The sequence below is a fragment of the Gobius niger genome (assembly GCF_951799975.1).
Source record: "Gobius niger genome assembly, chromosome: 12".
Classification (NCBI taxonomy): domain Eukaryota; kingdom Metazoa; phylum Chordata; class Actinopteri; order Gobiiformes; family Gobiidae; genus Gobius; species Gobius niger.
The window spans coordinates 2,270,910-2,288,124 of record NC_136863.1 but is presented as its reverse complement, the minus strand read 5'-3'; the positions used below and the strand labels follow the sequence as shown (position 1 = coordinate 2,288,124).

Sequence of the window (17,215 nt, the reverse complement as noted above, 5' to 3'; positions counted from 1 at the left end):
ATGACAAAAAATTGAGAAAAAATTGAGAAAAAAATGAGTTAAATACCCAACAAAAAAATGATGGACAAAAAAATCTGACGTGAGGAAAAAGATCCTCTCGGTTCAGGCGGGAGTTAAGAGGTTCTTAAAGAGACAGAGGCCATTTTCAAGACATTCACTACAGCCATTTTGAGAGAGACATTTTATACAAGGCAGTTATTCTAATTTACTGCATTTACAGACCAACAGAAGGTTTGTCATCATTGTAGTGTGATATAGACTGGTGCTGTGGGACTGAAAAAAGCAGAAAACCCCCTCTTTAAGTTCAAATAGCAGCAGCTTCCCACTTTTCTAAATAAAAGGAGCCGTGACGCAGTGATTTGGAAAAGTAACTTTAATCTGATGACCTGTTTGGAAATTGTACCGCGTTAGATTAGTTACTGAATCCACTACTAAGTTCCATAAACAACAGAAAATACTTGATCTCTTTGTCATTGTAAATTAACAACAAATAAAAAGCTGTTTAAATATTATAATAATGTGCGTTTTAACCTCTTACCCCCCGCCCTCATCATGAGCCACAGTGTAACGCCTCATTTGAAAGCTAAGACCAACACAACTGATCCTAACTGTTTTGTTGCGTTGTTGCCGCATTTTCTTCTTTTTTTTTGTGTGGCTTTTTTGTTGTTGTTTTGTTGAGACAAAAACAACAATGAAAAAGTGACAAAAAAGTGATGAAAACATGACAAAAATACGGCAACAAAAAGTCACCGTCACTTTTCTAGATATTATCTTACAAATGAGGCGTTACAGTGTTGCTCTCCAGTCAAGAAGCCTTTAGATTTGGGTAAAGCCGAACTGGAGAAAATGCTCTCGGTTAATACGGGGGGTAAGAGGTTCACAGGTCTTTGTGGAAGTGTCGCATTTACGCTAGTTTGGGCCGGGCTGGTCAGAGTCCAGGGCTGGTTCTCAGTCCCAGTCCGGCCCTGACTGGAACATGTAGGAAAACACTTCATTTTAACATTTTTAAACTCCGTATAGTCCCTTTAACCCCTTAACTCCCGCCTGAACCGAGCACATTTTCTCCAGTTTGGCTTTACCCCAATCCAAAAGCTTCTGGAAAAAAGGTGAGAAAATAGCAACAAAACTGAGATGAAAACAATGATGGAAATGTGACAAAAAAGTGAGAAAACATTGACAAAAAAGGGACAAAAAATTTATGAAAAAGTGGCAAAAATGTCACAAAAATGACAAAAATGTGTTTAAAATTTGACAAAATGTGACAAAAAATGACAAAAAATTGATGAATATTGACAAAAAAATGTGACAAAAAATGTGACAAAAAATTACCAAAAAAAAGACAAATATGTGACAAAAAAATGACTAAATGTGACAAAAAAAGACAAAAAATTGATAAATAATTGACGAAAAAATGACAAAAATGTGACAATTTTTTTTTACAAAAATGTGATTAAAATTTGACAAAATGTGACAAAAAAATGACAAAAAAATGACAAAAAAAAAAGATAAAAATTTGACAAAAAAATGACAAAATGTGCCAAAAAAAAAATAAAAAAAAATTGATAAATAATTGACCAAAAAATGACAAAAATGTGATTAAAATTTGACAAAAAAAATGACAAAAAAGTTACAAAAATGAGTTGAAAACCCAACAAAAAAAATGATGGAAAAATATCTGATGACGTGAGGAAAAAGATCCTCTCAGTTCAGGCGGGAGTTAAGAGCTTAATGATCGCACGTATGTTCCATTAGATCATTCAGTTCTTCTCAGTTCTTCAGTCTCGGCCGTTTCACTTTGCTTCGTTTCGCTGTTGCATCTTCACGCTGATCCACCACGACGCTCCTGCTCCTCACAGCCTCTGGACCTGAGTCTCCAGCGCGCCTCGTCTCCTCAGCAGAACCTGGCTGAGCTCCGAGGCCCGCTCCTCGGACTCGTCCCGGCCTCTGGTCCGGGGGCTGCTCCGGCTGAGGTTGTCCTGAAAAAAAAAACGCAACGGACGCCGTGAGTCGTTTCCGCGGTAACGCCGGACGCTCGGAAACCCGGGAGACCTACCATGAAGCCCCGGAGCTCCTGGATCGCAGAGCTGGACGCTTTCTTCTCCAGCTGGAACAAAAACACGAGGAGAAGCGTGAAGTCGGGTCCACGAAGCCTCGAGGAGAAGTGACCTGCTCAGTTTGTTCTTCAGCTAAGTTCTCCTGGCTCTGGAAGCTGATTGGTTGTTTTCCTCACCTGTCTCTTGGCTCTTGAAGCTGATTGGTTGTTGTCCTCACCTGTCTCCCGGCTCTTGAAGCTGATTGGTTGTTGTCCTCACCTGTCTCCTGGCTCTTGAAGCTGATTGGTTGTTGTCCTCACCTGTCTCTTGGCTCTTGAAGCTGATTGGTTGTTGTCCTCACCTGTCTCTTGGCTCTTGAAGCTGATTGGTTGTTTTCCTCACCTGTCTCCTGGCTCTTGAAGCTGATTGGTTGTTGTCCTCACCTGTCTCCCGGCTCTTGAAGCTGATTGGTTGTTGTCCTCACCTGTCTCCCGGCTCTTGAAGCTGATTGGTTGTTGTCCTCACCTGTCTCCCGGCTCTTGAAGCTGATTGGTTGTTTTCCTCACCTGTCTCTTGGCTCTTGAAGCTGATTGGTTGTTATCCTCACCTGTCTCCTGCCTCTTGAAGCTGATTGGTTGTTATCCTCACCTGTCTCCCGGCTCTGGAAGCTGATTGGTTGTTTTCCTCACCTGTCTCCTGGCTCTGGAAGCTGATTGGTTGTTATCCTCACCTGTCTCCTGGCTCTGGAAGCTGATTGGTTGTTTTCCTCACCTGTCTCCTGACTCTTGAAGCTGATTGGTTGTTATCCTCACCTGTCTCCTGGCTCTTGAAGCTGATTGGTTGTTTCCCTCACCTGTCTCCCGGCTCTTGAAGCTGATTGGTTGTTTCCCTCACCTGTCTCCTGGCTCTTGAAGCTGATTGGTTGTTTCCCTCACCTGTCTCCTGGCTCTTGAATCTGATTGGTTGTTTCCCTCACCTGTCTCCTGGCTCTTGAATCTGATTGGTTGTTTCCCTCACCTGTCTCCTGGCTCTTGAAGCTGATTGGTTGTTTCCCTCACCTGTCTCTTGGCTCTTGAATCTGATTGGTTGTTTCCCTCACCTGTCTCCTGGCTCTTGAAGCTGATTGGTTGTTTCCCTCACCTGTCTCCCAGCTCTTGAATCTGATTGGTTGTTTCCCTCACCTGTCTCCTGGCTCTTGAAGCTGATTGGTTGTTATCCTCACCTGTCTCTTGGCTCTTGAATCTGATTGGTTGTTTCCCTCACCTGTCTCCCGGCTCTTGAAGCTGATTGGTTGTTTCCCTCACCTGTCTCCTGGCTCTTGAAGCTGATTGGTTGTTATCCTCACCTGTCTCTTGGCTCTTGAATCTGATTGGTTGTTTCCCTCACCTGTCTCCTGGCTCTTGAAGCTGATTGGTTGTTATCCTCACCTGTCTCTTGGCTCTTGAATCTGATTGGTTGTTTCCCTCACCTGTCTCCCGGCTCTTGAAGCTGATTGGTTGTTTCCCTCACCTGTCTCCTGGCTCTTGAAGCTGATTGGTTGTTTTCCTCACCTGTCTCCCGGCTCTTGAAGCTGATTGGTTGTTTCCCTCACCTGTCTCCCAGCTCTTGAAGCTGATTGGTTGTTATCCTCACCTGTCTCTTGGCTCTTGAATCTGATTGGTTGTTTCCCTCACCTGTCTCCCGGCTCTTGAAGCTGATTGGTTGTTTCCCTCACCTGTCTCCCGGCTCTTGAAGCTGATTGGTTGTTTCCCTCACCTGTCTCCTGGCTCTTGAAGCTGATTGGTTGTTATCCTCACCTGTCTCTTGGCTCTTGAATCTGATTGGTTGTTTCCCTCACCTGTCTCCTGGCTCTTGAAGCTGATTGGTTGTTTCCCTCACCTGTCTCCCAGCTCTTGAAGCTGATTGGTTGTTATCCTCACCTGTCTCTTGGCTCTTGAATCTGATTGGTTGTTTCCCTCACCTGTCTCCCGGCTCTTGAAGCTGATTGGTTGTTTCCCTCACCTGTCTCCCGGCTCTTGAAGCTGATTGGTTGTTTCCCTCACCTGTCTCCTGGCTCTGGAAGCTGATTGGTTGTTACCCTCACCTGTCTCCCAGCTCTTGAAGCTGATTGGTTGTTTTCCTCACCTGTCTCCTGGCTCTTGAAGCTGATTGGTTGTTATCCTCACCTGTCTCCCGGCTCTTGAAGCTGATTGGTTGTTTCCCTCACCTGTCTCCTGGCTCTTGAAGCTGATTGGTTGTTATCCTCACCTGTCTCTTGGCTCTTGAATCTGATTGGTTGTTTCCCTCACCTGTCTCCCGGCTCTTGAAGCTGATTGGTTGTTTCCCTCACCTGTCTCCTGGCTCTTGAAGCTGATTGGTTGTTATCCTCACCTGTCTCTTGGCTCTTGAATCTGATTGGTTGTTTCCCTCACCTGTCTCCCGGCTCTTGAAGCTGATTGGTTGTTTCCCTCACCTGTCTCCTGGCTCTGGAAGCTGATTGGTTGTTACCCTCACCTGTCTCCCAGCTCTTGAAGCTGATTGGTTGTTTTCCTCACCTGTCTCCCGGCTCTTGAAGCTGATTGGTTGTTTCCCTCACCTGTCTCCCGGCTCTTGAAGCTGATTGGTTGTTATCCTCACCTGTCTCCTGGCTCTTGAAGCTGATTGGTTGTTTTCCTCACCTGTCTCCTGACTCTTGAAGCTGATTGGTTGTTTTCCTCACCTGTCTCCTGTCTCTTGAAGCTGATTGGTTGTTATCCTCACCTGTCTCCTGACTCTTGAAGCTGATTGGTTGTTTTCCTCACCTGTCTCCTGGCTCTTGAAGCTGATTGGTTGTTATCCTCACCTGTCTCCTGGCTCTTAAAGCTGATTGGTTGTTTTCCTCACCTGTCTCCTGTCTCTTGAAGCTGATTGGTTGTTTCCCTCACCTGTCTCCTGGCTCTTGAAGCTGATTGGTTGTTTCCCTCACCTGTCTCCTGGCTCTTGAAGCTGATTGGTTGTTTCCCTCACCTGTCTCCTGTCTCTTGGAGCTGATTGGTTGTTTCCCTCACCTGTCTCCTGGCTCTTGAAGCTGATTGGTTGTTATCCTCACCTGTCTCCTGGCTCTTAAAGCTGATTGGTTGTTTTCCTCACCTGTCTCCTGGCTCTTGAAGCTGATTGGTTGTTATCCTCACCTGTCTCCTGGCTCTTAAAGCTGATTGGTTGTTTTCCTCACCTGTCTCCTGTCTCTTGAAGCTGATTGGTTGTTTCCCTCACCTGTCTCCTGTCTCTTGAAGCTGATTGGTTGTTTCCCTCACCTGTCTCCTGGCTCTTGAAGCTGATTGGTTGTTTCCCTCACCTGTCTCCTGTCTCTTGGAGCTGATTGGTTGTTTCCCTCACCTGTCTCCTGGCTCTTGAAGCTGATTGGTTGTTATCCTCACCTGTCTCCTGGCTCTTAAAGCTGATTGGTTGTTTTCCTCACCTGTCTCCTGTCTCTTGAAGCTGATTGGTTGTTATCCTCACCTGTCTCCTGACTCTTGAAGCTGATTGGTTGTTTTCCTCACCTGTCTCCTGGCCCTTGAAGCTGATTGGTTGTTATCCTCACCTGTCTCCTGGCTCTTGAAGCTGATTGGTTGTTATCCTCACCTGTCTCCTGGCTCTTGAAGCTGATTGGTTGTTATCCTCACCTGTCTCCTGGCTCTTGAAGCTGATTGGTTGTTATCCTCACCTGTCTCCCGGCTCTTGAAGCTGATTGGTTGTTATCCTCACCTGTCTCGTGTCTCTTGAAGCTGATTGGTTGTTATCCTCACCTGTCTCCCGGCTCTTGAAGCTGATTGGTTGTTATCCTCACCTGTCTCGTGTCTCTTGAAGCTGATTGGTTGTTATCCTCACCTGTCTCCTGGCTCTTGAAGCTGATTGGTTGTTATCCTCACCTGTCTCCTGGCTCTTGAAGCTGATTGGTTGTTATCCTCACCTGTCTCCCGGCTCTTGAAGCTGATTGGTTGTTATCCTCACCTGTCTCCTGGCTCTTGAAGCTGATTGGTTGTTATCCTCACCTGTCTCCCGGCTCTTGAAGCTGATTGGTTGTTATCCTCACCTGTCTCGTGTCTCTTGAAGCTGATTGGTTGTTATCCTCACCTGTCTCCCGGCTCTTGAAGCTGATTGGTTGTTATCCTCACCTGTCTCCTGGCTCTGGAAGCTGATTGGTTGACGGGTCTGAGCTGGACTCCTCTCTTGATCCTCTGCATCATCTCGTCCACCGCCTGCTGCCGAACGTCCACTGGAGAAACATGAGTTCAAAATCCACTTATAATTGTTTTTTCTTATTTAATTTCTTGTTTTTGCCAAACTTTCCGCTCAGTTTATTCCATTTTCCCCACATGTCTGGAGGGGAGGACGTCTCTGTGTTTGAGGCTAACATTAGCATGGAGGACGTCTCTGTGTTTAGGGCTAACGCTAACATTAGCATGGAGGACGTCTCTGTGTTTAGGGCTAACGCTAACATTAGCATGGAGGATGTCTCTGTGTTTGAGGCTAACTCTAACATTAGCATGGAGGACGTCTCTGTGTTTGAGGCTAACATTAGCATGGAGGACGTCTCTGTGTTTAGGGCTAACGCTAACATTAGCATGGAGGATGTCTCTGTGTTTGAGGCTAACATTAGCATGGAAGACGTCTCTGTGTTTAGGGCTAACGCTAACATTAGCATGGAGGATGTCTCTGTGTTTGAGGCTAACTCTAACATTAGCATGGAGGATGTCTCTGTGTTTGGGGCTGATGCTAACATTAGCATGGAGGATGTCTCTGTGTTTGAGGCTAACTCAAACATTAGCATGGAGGACGTCTCTGTGTTTGAGGCTAACATTAGCATGGAGGACGTCTCTGTGTTTAGGGCTAACGCTAACATTAGCATGGAGGATGTCTCTGTGTTTGAGGCTAACATTAGCATGGAAGACGTCTCTGTGTTTAGGGCTAACGCTAACATTAGCATGGAGGATGTCTCTGTGTTTGAGGCTAACTCTAACATTAGCATGGAGGACGTCTCTGTGTTTGAGGCTAACATTAGCATGGAGGACGTCTCTGTGTTTAGGGCTAACGCTAACATTAGCATGGAGGATGTCTCTGTGTTTGAGGCTAACATTAGCATGGAAGACGTCTCTGTGTTTAGGGCTAACGCTAACATTAGCATGGAGGATGTCTCTGTGTTTGAGGCTAGCGCTAACATTAGCATGGAGGACGTCTCTGTGTTTGAGGCTAACATTAGCATGGAAGACGTCTCTGTGTTTAGGGCTAACGCTAACATTAGCATGGAGGATGTCTCTGTGTTTGAGGCTAACTCTAACATTAGCATGGAGGACGTCTCTGTGTGTGAGGCTAACATTAGCATGGAAGACGTCTCTGTGTTTAGGGCTAACGCTAACATTAGCATGGAGGATGTCTCTGTGTTTGAGGCTAACTCTAACATTAGCATGGAGGACGTCTCTGTGTTTGAGGCTAACATTAGCATGGAGGACGTCTCTGTGTGTGAGGCTAACATTAGCATGGAGGACGTCTCTGTGTTTGAGGCTAACGCTAGCATTAGCATGGAGGACGTCTGTGTTTGAGGCTAACGCTAACATTAGCATGGAGGACGTCTGTGTTTGAGGCTAACGCTAACATTAGCATGGAGGACGTCTGTGTTTGAGGCTAACGCTAGCATTAGCATGGAGGACGTCTCTGTGTTTGAGGCTAACACTAACATTAGCATGGAGCAAGTCTCTGTGTTTGAGGCTAACGCTAGCATTAGCATGGAGGACGTCTCTGTGTTTGAGGCTAACACTAACATTAGCATGGAGCAAGTCTCTGTGTTTGAGGCTAACGCTAACATTAGCATGGAGGACGTCTCTGTGTTTGAGGCTAACATTAGCATGGAGGACGTCTCTGTGTTTGAGGCTAACATTAGCATGGAGGACGTCTCTGTGTTTGAGGCTAACATTAGCATGGAGGACGTCTCTGTTTTTGAGGCTAACTCTAACATTAGCATGGAAGACGTCTCTGTGTTTGAGGCTAACATTAGCATGGAGGACGTCTCTGTGTTTGAGGCTAACATTAGCATGGAGGACGTCTCTGTGTGTGAGGCTAACATTAGCATGGAGGACGTCTCTGTGTTTGAGGCTAACGCTAACATTAGCATGGAGGAAGTCTCTGTGTTTGAGGCTAACATTAGCATGGAGGACGTCTCTGTGTTTGAGGCTAACATTAGCATGGAGGACGTCTCTGTGTTTGAGGCTAACATTAGCATGGAGGACGTCTCTGTGTGTGAGGCTAACATTAGCATGGAGGACGTCTCTGTGTTTAGGGCTAACGCTAACATTAGCATGGAGGATGTCTCTGTGTTTGAGGCTAACTCTAACATTAGCATGGAGGACGTCTCTGTGTTTGAGGCTAACATTAGCATGGAGGACGTCTCTGTGTTTGGGGCTGATGCTAACATTAGCATGGAGGACGTCTGGGGGGGCGTGAGGGCGTCTGACTGACCTGTGGGGTCGGGGGGCGTGTCCTGTGGGGTCAGAGGGATGTCCGCGCTCACGTCCTTCTTCTTCCTCATCAGAGCCAGGAGGGAGCTGCAACAGGACGGGAAGGGGGGGGGGGGGGGGGGTTACTTCACATGCTTGGAGTGCGCCCCCTGGAGCCCGGGGGGGGGGGGAGTTACCTGAGGGGGTTAAGCAGCGGCGCCGAGGGGGGAGGCGGCGGCGGAGGGGGGGGCGGAGGCGGGGGGGGTCCAGGCGCAGGGTTGGACAGAGTCTGGATCTTCTTCTGCAGCTCCTCCACTGGATCCAAGAAAGTGACAAGAACGCAGCAACAACGTAAGGAAAGATCAGGTCTTAGCTTTCAAATGAGACTCTGGCCTACAGGCTGTGAGCTGCAGTCAAGAAGTAGTTTAGGTCCGTGTAGTTTGGGCTAACATTAGCATGGAGGACGTCTCTGTGTTTGGGGCTAACGCTAACATTAGCATGGAGGACGTCTGTGTTTGTGGCTAATGCTAACATTAGCATGGAGGACATCTCTGTGTTTGGGGTTAACGCTAACATTAGCATGGAGGACGTCTGTGTTTGTGGCTAATGCTAACATTAGCATGGAGGACGTCTCTGTGTTTGAGGCTAAAGCTAACATTAGCATGGAGGACGTCTCTGTGTTTGAGGCTAAAGCTAACATTAGCATGGAGGACGTCTCTGTGTTTGGGGCTAACATTAGCATGGAGGACGTCTCTGTGTTTGAGGCTAACATTAGCATGGAGGACGTCTCTGTGTTTGAGGCTAACATTAGCATGGAGGACGTCTCTGTGTTTGACGCTAGCGCTAACATTAGCATTAGCGTGTAGTTTGCCGTCACTGACCCGTGAACCGCAGATCCTTGGCCTCGTCTCGGGACGCGGACCACAGCTTGGACGTCTCCTCCTTCTGCTCCTCCATGAGCTGCAGGCGGCTCCTCAGACTCTGCTGCTCCCTCTGCTGGTCACTGCAGGAGAGACGCTGCTCCAGGGCCGTGACCTGCGGAGCACACGCGTGTGAATGTCAGGACAGCGGCCTCATAAATCAGAAAAACCCTCCTGACCTTTGACCTTTCATGGGGTCGACTGTTAGATCTGTGCAGTTAGTGAACTAGAGCTTCAGCAGCATTTGCCCAATTCGACCGTTCTTACCCAGGGGAAGTGAAATCACCAACAGCTGCTGTTCTTCTTCTGTAAGGTTATTGGCAGACTGACAAAAGCTCATATCGCCCCCTTCTGTACTGCATATGCAACAATAGTGTCCAAATAAATAAATTTAAAGGGATATTTCAGGATTTTTTGACAAAGGGCCTCATTTCCTAGTTATCCAGAGTGTTGTTGATTTCTGGAGATATTTTTTTCTTAACCTCTTAACTCCCGCCTGAACCGAGAGCATTTTTTCCAGTTCAGCTTTACCCAAATCCTGTAGGCCAGTGTAACCCCTCATTTGAAAGCTGAGATCTACAAAACTAAATTGATCTTTTTCCTCACATCATCAGATTTTTTTTCATCACTTTTTTTGTTGGGCAGTCGTCTCATTTTTGTCAAATTTTCATGACTTTTTTGTGTCACTTTTGCGTCAAATTATTGGCATTTTTTGGTCAAATTCTTATCACTTTTTTGTCAAATTTTTGACAATTGTTGTCGTTTTTTGTGCATTTTTTGTACATTTTTTGTCACTTCTTCGTCAATTTTTTCTCACTCTTTTCATATTTTCATCCTTGTTTTCGTCTCAGTTTTGTCGCTATTTTCACACCTTTTTTCCAGAAGCTTTTGGATTGGGGTAAAGCCAAACTGGAGAAAATGTACTCGGTTCAGGTGGGAGTTAAGAGGTTAAAAAAACGATTCTCTCGACATTTATATGGTTAGTCTGGTGTTATAAGTGATTTGTCTCAGGTGCTCTGTGGAGCGGGTCAGACTGTTTTTAATGCAGGCTAGCTGATACCATAGCCTAGCACTAGCCTAGCACCACGGAACTCTTCAAATATAAGAACTGCATGAATTACAGTGCAGTGGCTTATGGGACGGCACACAGCTCCTAATCACCGGTGAGTTAGCATCAGAGGTCCCTATGCTAAAGTGGCTATGATAGCTAGCATTGAGGCTCCTCCCCCTAACTCCTTCCTAACCAACAGCCCGATTCGGACGCTTCTTATCATCTGCAGAGGCCTCTCTGGGACCGACCTGCAGCTGATGCTCCAGTCTCTCTCTCTCCAAGTCCCCCGTCAGTCTCTGGACCTGCTCCAGGGCCTGGCTCAGGGCCTGGTCCGGGGCCGAGCTCTGCATCAGGATCTGGCTCTGGCGCTTCAGCTTCTTCTGCTCCACGAACATCTGCAAGAGTTCAGACCCGTCAACATCTGCCCGTGTTTGTGGATCTGTAGATGTTACCCGGACGGATCGTGACCTCTCGTGCGAAGCTCTCGGCCTCGGTCCTCAGGTTCTTCTCCAGATCCAGGTCCGACTGCAGCTCCTCGAACTCCTCCAACGCAAACAACGACACTGAAGCAAACACACGGGTGAAACCGAGGTCACGTGACGGGCTCAGAAGGTCCGGCTCTGACCTCTGTTGTAGCTGCTGAGGAGTTTGTTGAGCTGGACCTTCTCGGAGATCAGCAGGGTGTTGTCGTGCTTCTCCTTCAGCAGCTGCAGAAACAGAGAGGAGTTGCTTTATTCACGTTCAGATGGACCTGAGTCGGATGCCCAGAGCCGTGGCAAGATGTTTTAGTTAGGGGGTGCTGAGAGACAAAAATGTACCCCCAAAACGCTTTTCCTGCGCATATTTCCTATTTATTAACCTCTTACCCTCTTGTTGTCACTTTTTCACATTCTTTTTCATCTCATATTTGCCAGAGTTTGACACATTTTTGTTGTTTTTTGTCACATTTTTATTTATTTTTTGTCACATTTTTTAATAATTTTTTGTCACATTTTTGTTGTTGTTTTTTTGTCACATTTATTATTGTTTTTTGTCAATTTTTCATTTATTTTTTGTCACATTTTTTTGTCACATTTGTATAATTTTTTGTTAAATTTTCACTTTTTTATTTATATTTTTGTCAATTTTTTATAATTTTTTGTCACATTTTTTGGGGGGGGGTTGTATTATTTTTTGTCCATTTTTTGTATCATTGTATGTAACATTTTCGTTGGGATTTTTTTGGTCACATTTTTTATTGTTTTTTGTCACATTTTTTTTGTCACATTTTCACTTTTTTATTTATATTTTTGTCACATTTTTTATTGTTTTTTGTCACATTTGTATTATTTATTGTCAATATTTCATTTATTTTTTGTCAATTTTTTATCATTTTTTGTCACATTTTTGTTGGGGTTTTTTTGTCAAATTTTTTATTGTTTTTTGTCACATTTTTTATTTATATTTTTGTCACATTTTTATTGTTTTTTGTCACATTTTTTATTGTTTTTTGTCACATTTTTTATTTATATTTTTGTCACATTTTTATTGTTTTTTGTCACATTTCTTTGTCACATTTTCACTTTTTTATTTATATTTTTTGTCAATTTTTTATAATTTTTTTGTCACATTTTTTATTGTTTTTTGTCAATTTTTCATTTATTTTTTGTTAATTTTTTATCATTTTTTGTCACATTTTTGTTGGGATTTTTTTTGTCACATTTTTTATTGTTTTTTGTCAATTTTTCATTTATTTTTTGTTAATTTTTTATCATTTTTTGTCACATTTTTGTTGGGATTTTTTTGGTCACATTTTTTATTGTTTTTTGTCACATTTTTGTCGCTTCCTTTTTTGTTTTGTTTTTAACACTTTTTCCAATAAGCTTTTACATTTGGGTAAAACCAAACTGGAGAGAAAGTGCTCTGTTCAGGTGGAAGGTAAGAGGTTAATATTGCCTCCACCAGGGGGCGCTGCAGCCCCCTCAGCACCCCGGGTTCCCACGGCCTTCCCAGGACCTGCTCTCTGGTGGACTCCAGCTCCGCCCTCAGCTCCTGCAGCTCCGCCCTCAGCTCCTGCAGCTCCGCCCCCAGCTCCTGCAGCTCCGCCCCCAGCTCCTGCAGCTCCCTCTGGCTCCTGGCTTTGTCCTGACGCAGCAGCTCCAGCTCCCCCTGCAGGCCTGGAGGAGACAGACACACAGGGTCAGGAAACGCACAGCTTCGTCCTTTCACTGCAGAGGAAAAACACTCACCACAGCTTCATCCTTTCACTGCAGAGTAAAAACACTCACCACAGCTTCATCCTTTCACTGCAGAGTAAAAACACTCACCACAGCTTCATCCTTTCACTGCAGAGGAAAAACACTCACCGCAGCTTCATCCTTTCACTGCAGAGTAAAAACACTCACCGCAGCTTCATCCTTTCACTGCAGAGGAAAAACACTCACCGCAGCTTCATCCTTTCACTGCAGGGTAAAAACACTCACCGCAGCTTCATCCTTTCACTGCAGAGTAAAAACACTCACCACAGCTTCATCCTTTCACTGCAGGGTAAAAACACTCACCACAGCTTCATCCTTTCACCGCAGAGGAAAAACACTCACCGCAGCTTCATCCTTTCACTGCAGAGTAAAAACACTCACCACAGCTTCATCCTTTCACTGCAGAGGAAAAACACTCACCGCAGCTTCATCCTTTCACTGCAGGGTAAAAACACTCACCACAGCTTCATCCTTTCACTGCAGGGTAAAAACACTCACCACAGCTTCATCCTTTCACCGCAGAGGAAAAACACTCACCGCAGCTTCATCCTTTCACTGCAGAGTAAAAACACTCACCACAGCTTCATCCTTTCACCGCAGAGGAAAAACACTCACCGCAGCTTCATCCTTTCACTGCAGGGTAAAAACACTCACCACAGCTTCATCCTTTCACCGCAGAGGAAAAACACTCACCGCAGCTTCATCCTTTCACTGCAGGGGAAAAACACTCACCACAGCTTCATCCTTTCACTGCAGAGTAAAAACACTCACCGCAGCTTCATCCTTTCACTGCAGGGTAAAAACACTCACCACAGCTTCATCCTTTCACTGCAGAGTAAAAACACTCACCACAGCTTCATCCTTTCACTGCAGAGGAAAAACACTCACCGCAGCTTCATCCTTTCACTGCAGGGGAAAAACACTCACCACAGCTCCATCCTTTCACTGCAGAGGAAAAACACTCACCACAGCTTCATCCTTTCACTGCAGAGTAAAAACACTCACCACAGCTTCATCCTTTCACTGCAGAGTAAAAACACTCACCGCAGCTTCATCCTTTCACTGCAGGGTAAAAACACTCACCACAGCTTCATCCTTTCACTGCAGAGTAAAAACACTCACCACAGCTTCATCCTTTCACTGCAGAGTAAAAACACTCACCACAGCTTCATCCTTTCACTGCAGAGTAAAAACACTCACCACAGCTTCATCCTTTCACCGCAGAGGAAAAACACTCACCACAGCTTCATCCTTTCACTGCAGAGGAAAAACACTCACCGCAGCTTCATCCTTTCACTGCAGGGGAAAAACACTCACCACAGCTCCATCCTTTCACTGCAGAGGAAAAACACTCACCACAGCTTCATCCTTTCACTGCAGGGTAAAAACACTCACCACAGCTTCATCCTTTCACTGCAGAGGAAAAACACTCACCGCAGCTTCATCCTTTCACTGCAGAGGAAAAACACTCACCACAGCTTCATCCTTTCACTGCAGAGGAAAAACACTCACCGCAGCTTCATCCTTTCACTGCAGGGGAAAAACACTCACCACAGCTTCATCCTTTCACTGCAGGGGAAAAACACTCACCACAGCTTCATCCTTTCACTGCAGGGTAAAAACACTCACCACAGCTTCATCCTTTCACTGCAGGGTAAAAACACTCACCACAGCTTCATCCTTTCACTGCAGAGGAAAAACACTCACCACAGCTTCATCCTTTCACTGCAGGGGAAAAACACTCACCACAGCTTCATCCTTTCACTGCAGAGGAAAAACACTCACCACAGCTTCATCCTTTCACCGCAGAGGAAAAACACTCACCGCAGCTTCATCCTTTCACTGCAGAGGAAAAACACTCACCGCAGCTTCATCCTTTCACTGCAGGGTAAAAACACTCACCACAGCTTCATCCTTTCACTGCAGAGTAAAAACACTCACCACAGCTCCATCCTTTCACTGCAGAGGAAAAACACTCACCACAGCTTCATCCTTTCACTGCAGAGGAAAAACACTCACCACAGCTTCATCCTTTCACTGCAGAGTAAAAACACTCACCGCAGCTTCATCCTTTCACTGCAGGGGAAAAACACTCACCACAGCTTCATCCTTTCACTGCAGAGGAAAAACACTCACCACAGCTTCATCCTTTCACTGCAGAGGAAAAACACTCACCACAGCTTCATCCTTTCACTGCAGAGTAAAAACACTCACCGCAGCTTCATCCTTTCACCGCAGAGGAAAAACACTCACCACAGCTTCATCCTTTCACCGCAGGGTAAAAACACTCACCACAGCTTCATCCTTTCACCGCAGAGTAAAAACACTCACCACAGCTTCATCCTTTCACCGCAGAGTAAAAACACTCACCGCAGCTTCATCCTTTCACTGCAGGGTAAAAACACTCACCACAGCTTCATCCTTTCACCGCAGAGTAAAAACACTCACCACAGCTTCATCCTTTCACTGCAGGGTAAAAACACTCACCGCAGCTTCATCCTTTCACTGCAGAGTAAAAACACTCACCACAGCTTCATCCTTTCACTGCAGGGTAAAAACACTCACCACAGCTTCATCCTTTCACCGCAGAGTAAAAACACTCACCGCAGCTTCATCCTTTCACTGCAGGGTAAAAACACTCACCACAGCTTCATCCTTTCACCGCAGAGTAAAAAACACTCACCACAGCTTCATCCTTTCACCGCAGAGTAAAAACACTCACCACAGCTTCATCCTTTCACTGCAGAGTAAAAACACTCACCACAGCTTCATCCTTTCACCGCAGGGTAAAAACACTCACCACAGCTTCATCCTTTCACTGCAGAGTAAAAACACTCACCACAGCTCCATCCTTTCACTGCAGGGTAAAAACACTCACCACAGCTTCATCCTTTCACCGCAGGGTAAAAACACTCACCACAGCTTCATCCTTTCACCGCAGAGTAAAAACACTCACCACAGCTTCATCCTTTCACTGCAGGGTAAAAACACTCACCACAGCTTCATCCTTTCACCGCAGAGGAAAAACACTCACCGCAGCTTCATCCTTTCACTGCAGAGTAAAAACACTCACCACAGCTTCATCCTTTCACCGCAGAGGAAAAACACTCACCGCAGCTTCATCCTTTCACTGCAGGGTAAAAACACTCACCACAGCTTCATCCTTTCACCGCAGAGGAAAAACACTCACCGCAGCTTCATCCTTTCACTGCAGGGGAAAAACACTCACCACAGCTTCATCCTTTCACTGCAGGGGAAAAACACTAGCCACAGCTTCATCCTTTCACTGCAGAGTAAAAACACTCACCGCAGCTTCATCCTTTCACTGCAGGGTAAAAACACTCACCACAGCTTCATCCTTTCACCGCAGAGGAAAAACACTCACCACAGCTTCATCCTTTCACTGCAGGGGAAAAACACTCACCGCAGCTTCATCCTTTCACTGCAGAGGAAAAACACTCACCGCAGCTTCATCCTTTCACTGCAGGGGAAAAACACTCACCACAGCTCCATCCTTTCACTGCAGAGGAAAAACACTCACCACAGCTTCATCCTTTCACTGCAGAGTAAAAACACTCACCACAGCTTCATCCTTTCACTGCAGAGTAAAAACACTCACCGCAGCTTCATCCTTTCACTGCAGGGTAAAAACACTCACCACAGCTTCATCCTTTCACTGCAGAGGAAAAACACTCACCACAGCTTCATCCTTTCACTGCAGAGGAAAAACACTCACCGCAGCTTCATCCTTTCACTGCAGGGGAAAAACACTCACCACAGCTCCATCCTTTCACTGCAGAGGAAAAACACTCACCACAGCTTCATCCTTTCACTGCAGAGGAAAAACACTCACCGCAGCTTCATCCTTTCACTGCAGAGGAAAAACACTCACCACAGCTTCATCCTTTCACTGCAGAGGAAAAACACTCACCGCAGCTTCATCCTTTCACTGCAGGGGAAAAACACTCACCACAGCTTCATCCTTTCACTGCAGGGGAAAAACACTCACCACAGCTTCATCCTTTCACTGCAGGGTAAAAACACTCACCACAGCTTCATCCTTTCACTGCAGGGTAAAAACACTCACCACAGCTTCATCCTTTCACTGCAGAGGAAAAACACTCACCACAGCTTCATCCTTTCACTGCAGAGGAAAAACACTCACCACAGCTTCATCCTTTCACTGCAGAGGAAAAACACTCACCACAGCTTCATCCTTTCACCGCAGAGGAAAAACACTCACCGCAGCTTCATCCTTTCACTGCAGGGTAAAAACACTCACCACAGCTTCATCCTTTCACTGCAGAGTAAAAACACTCACCACAGCTCCATCCTTTCACTGCAGGGGAAAAACACTCACCACAGCTTCATCCTTTCACTGCAGAGTAAAAACACTCACCGCAGCTTCATCCTTTCACTGCAGGGGAAAAACACTCACCACAGCTTCATCCTTTCACTGCAGAGGAAAAACACTCACCGCAGCTTCATCCTTTCACCGCAGAGTAAAAACACTCACCACAGCTTC

General features: G+C 45.8%; 1 protein-coding gene across 1 annotated transcript in view; it reads right to left on the bottom strand.

Annotated features, from left to right (window-relative positions):
- Window positions 1-1,850: 1,850 nt before the first annotated feature.
- The window catches only part of shtn1 (shootin 1), a gene marked incomplete at both ends in the record, with an annotated part of 28,540 nt that continues 13,175 nt past the window's right edge, over window positions 1,851-17,215 (bottom strand). Inside the window, 10 exons of the mRNA XM_079568421.1 lie at window positions 1,851-1,976; window positions 2,054-2,104; window positions 6,167-6,267; window positions 8,505-8,590; window positions 8,680-8,797; window positions 9,364-9,517; window positions 10,702-10,848; window positions 10,922-11,016; window positions 11,079-11,160; window positions 12,449-12,609. Of these exons, the coding sequence (XP_079424547.1) occupies window positions 1,851-1,976; window positions 2,054-2,104; window positions 6,167-6,267; window positions 8,505-8,590; window positions 8,680-8,797; window positions 9,364-9,517; window positions 10,702-10,848; window positions 10,922-11,016; window positions 11,079-11,160; window positions 12,449-12,609 (1,121 nt within the window). The remainder of the gene's footprint in view (window positions 1,977-2,053; window positions 2,105-6,166; window positions 6,268-8,504; window positions 8,591-8,679; window positions 8,798-9,363; window positions 9,518-10,701; window positions 10,849-10,921; window positions 11,017-11,078; window positions 11,161-12,448; window positions 12,610-17,215) is intronic.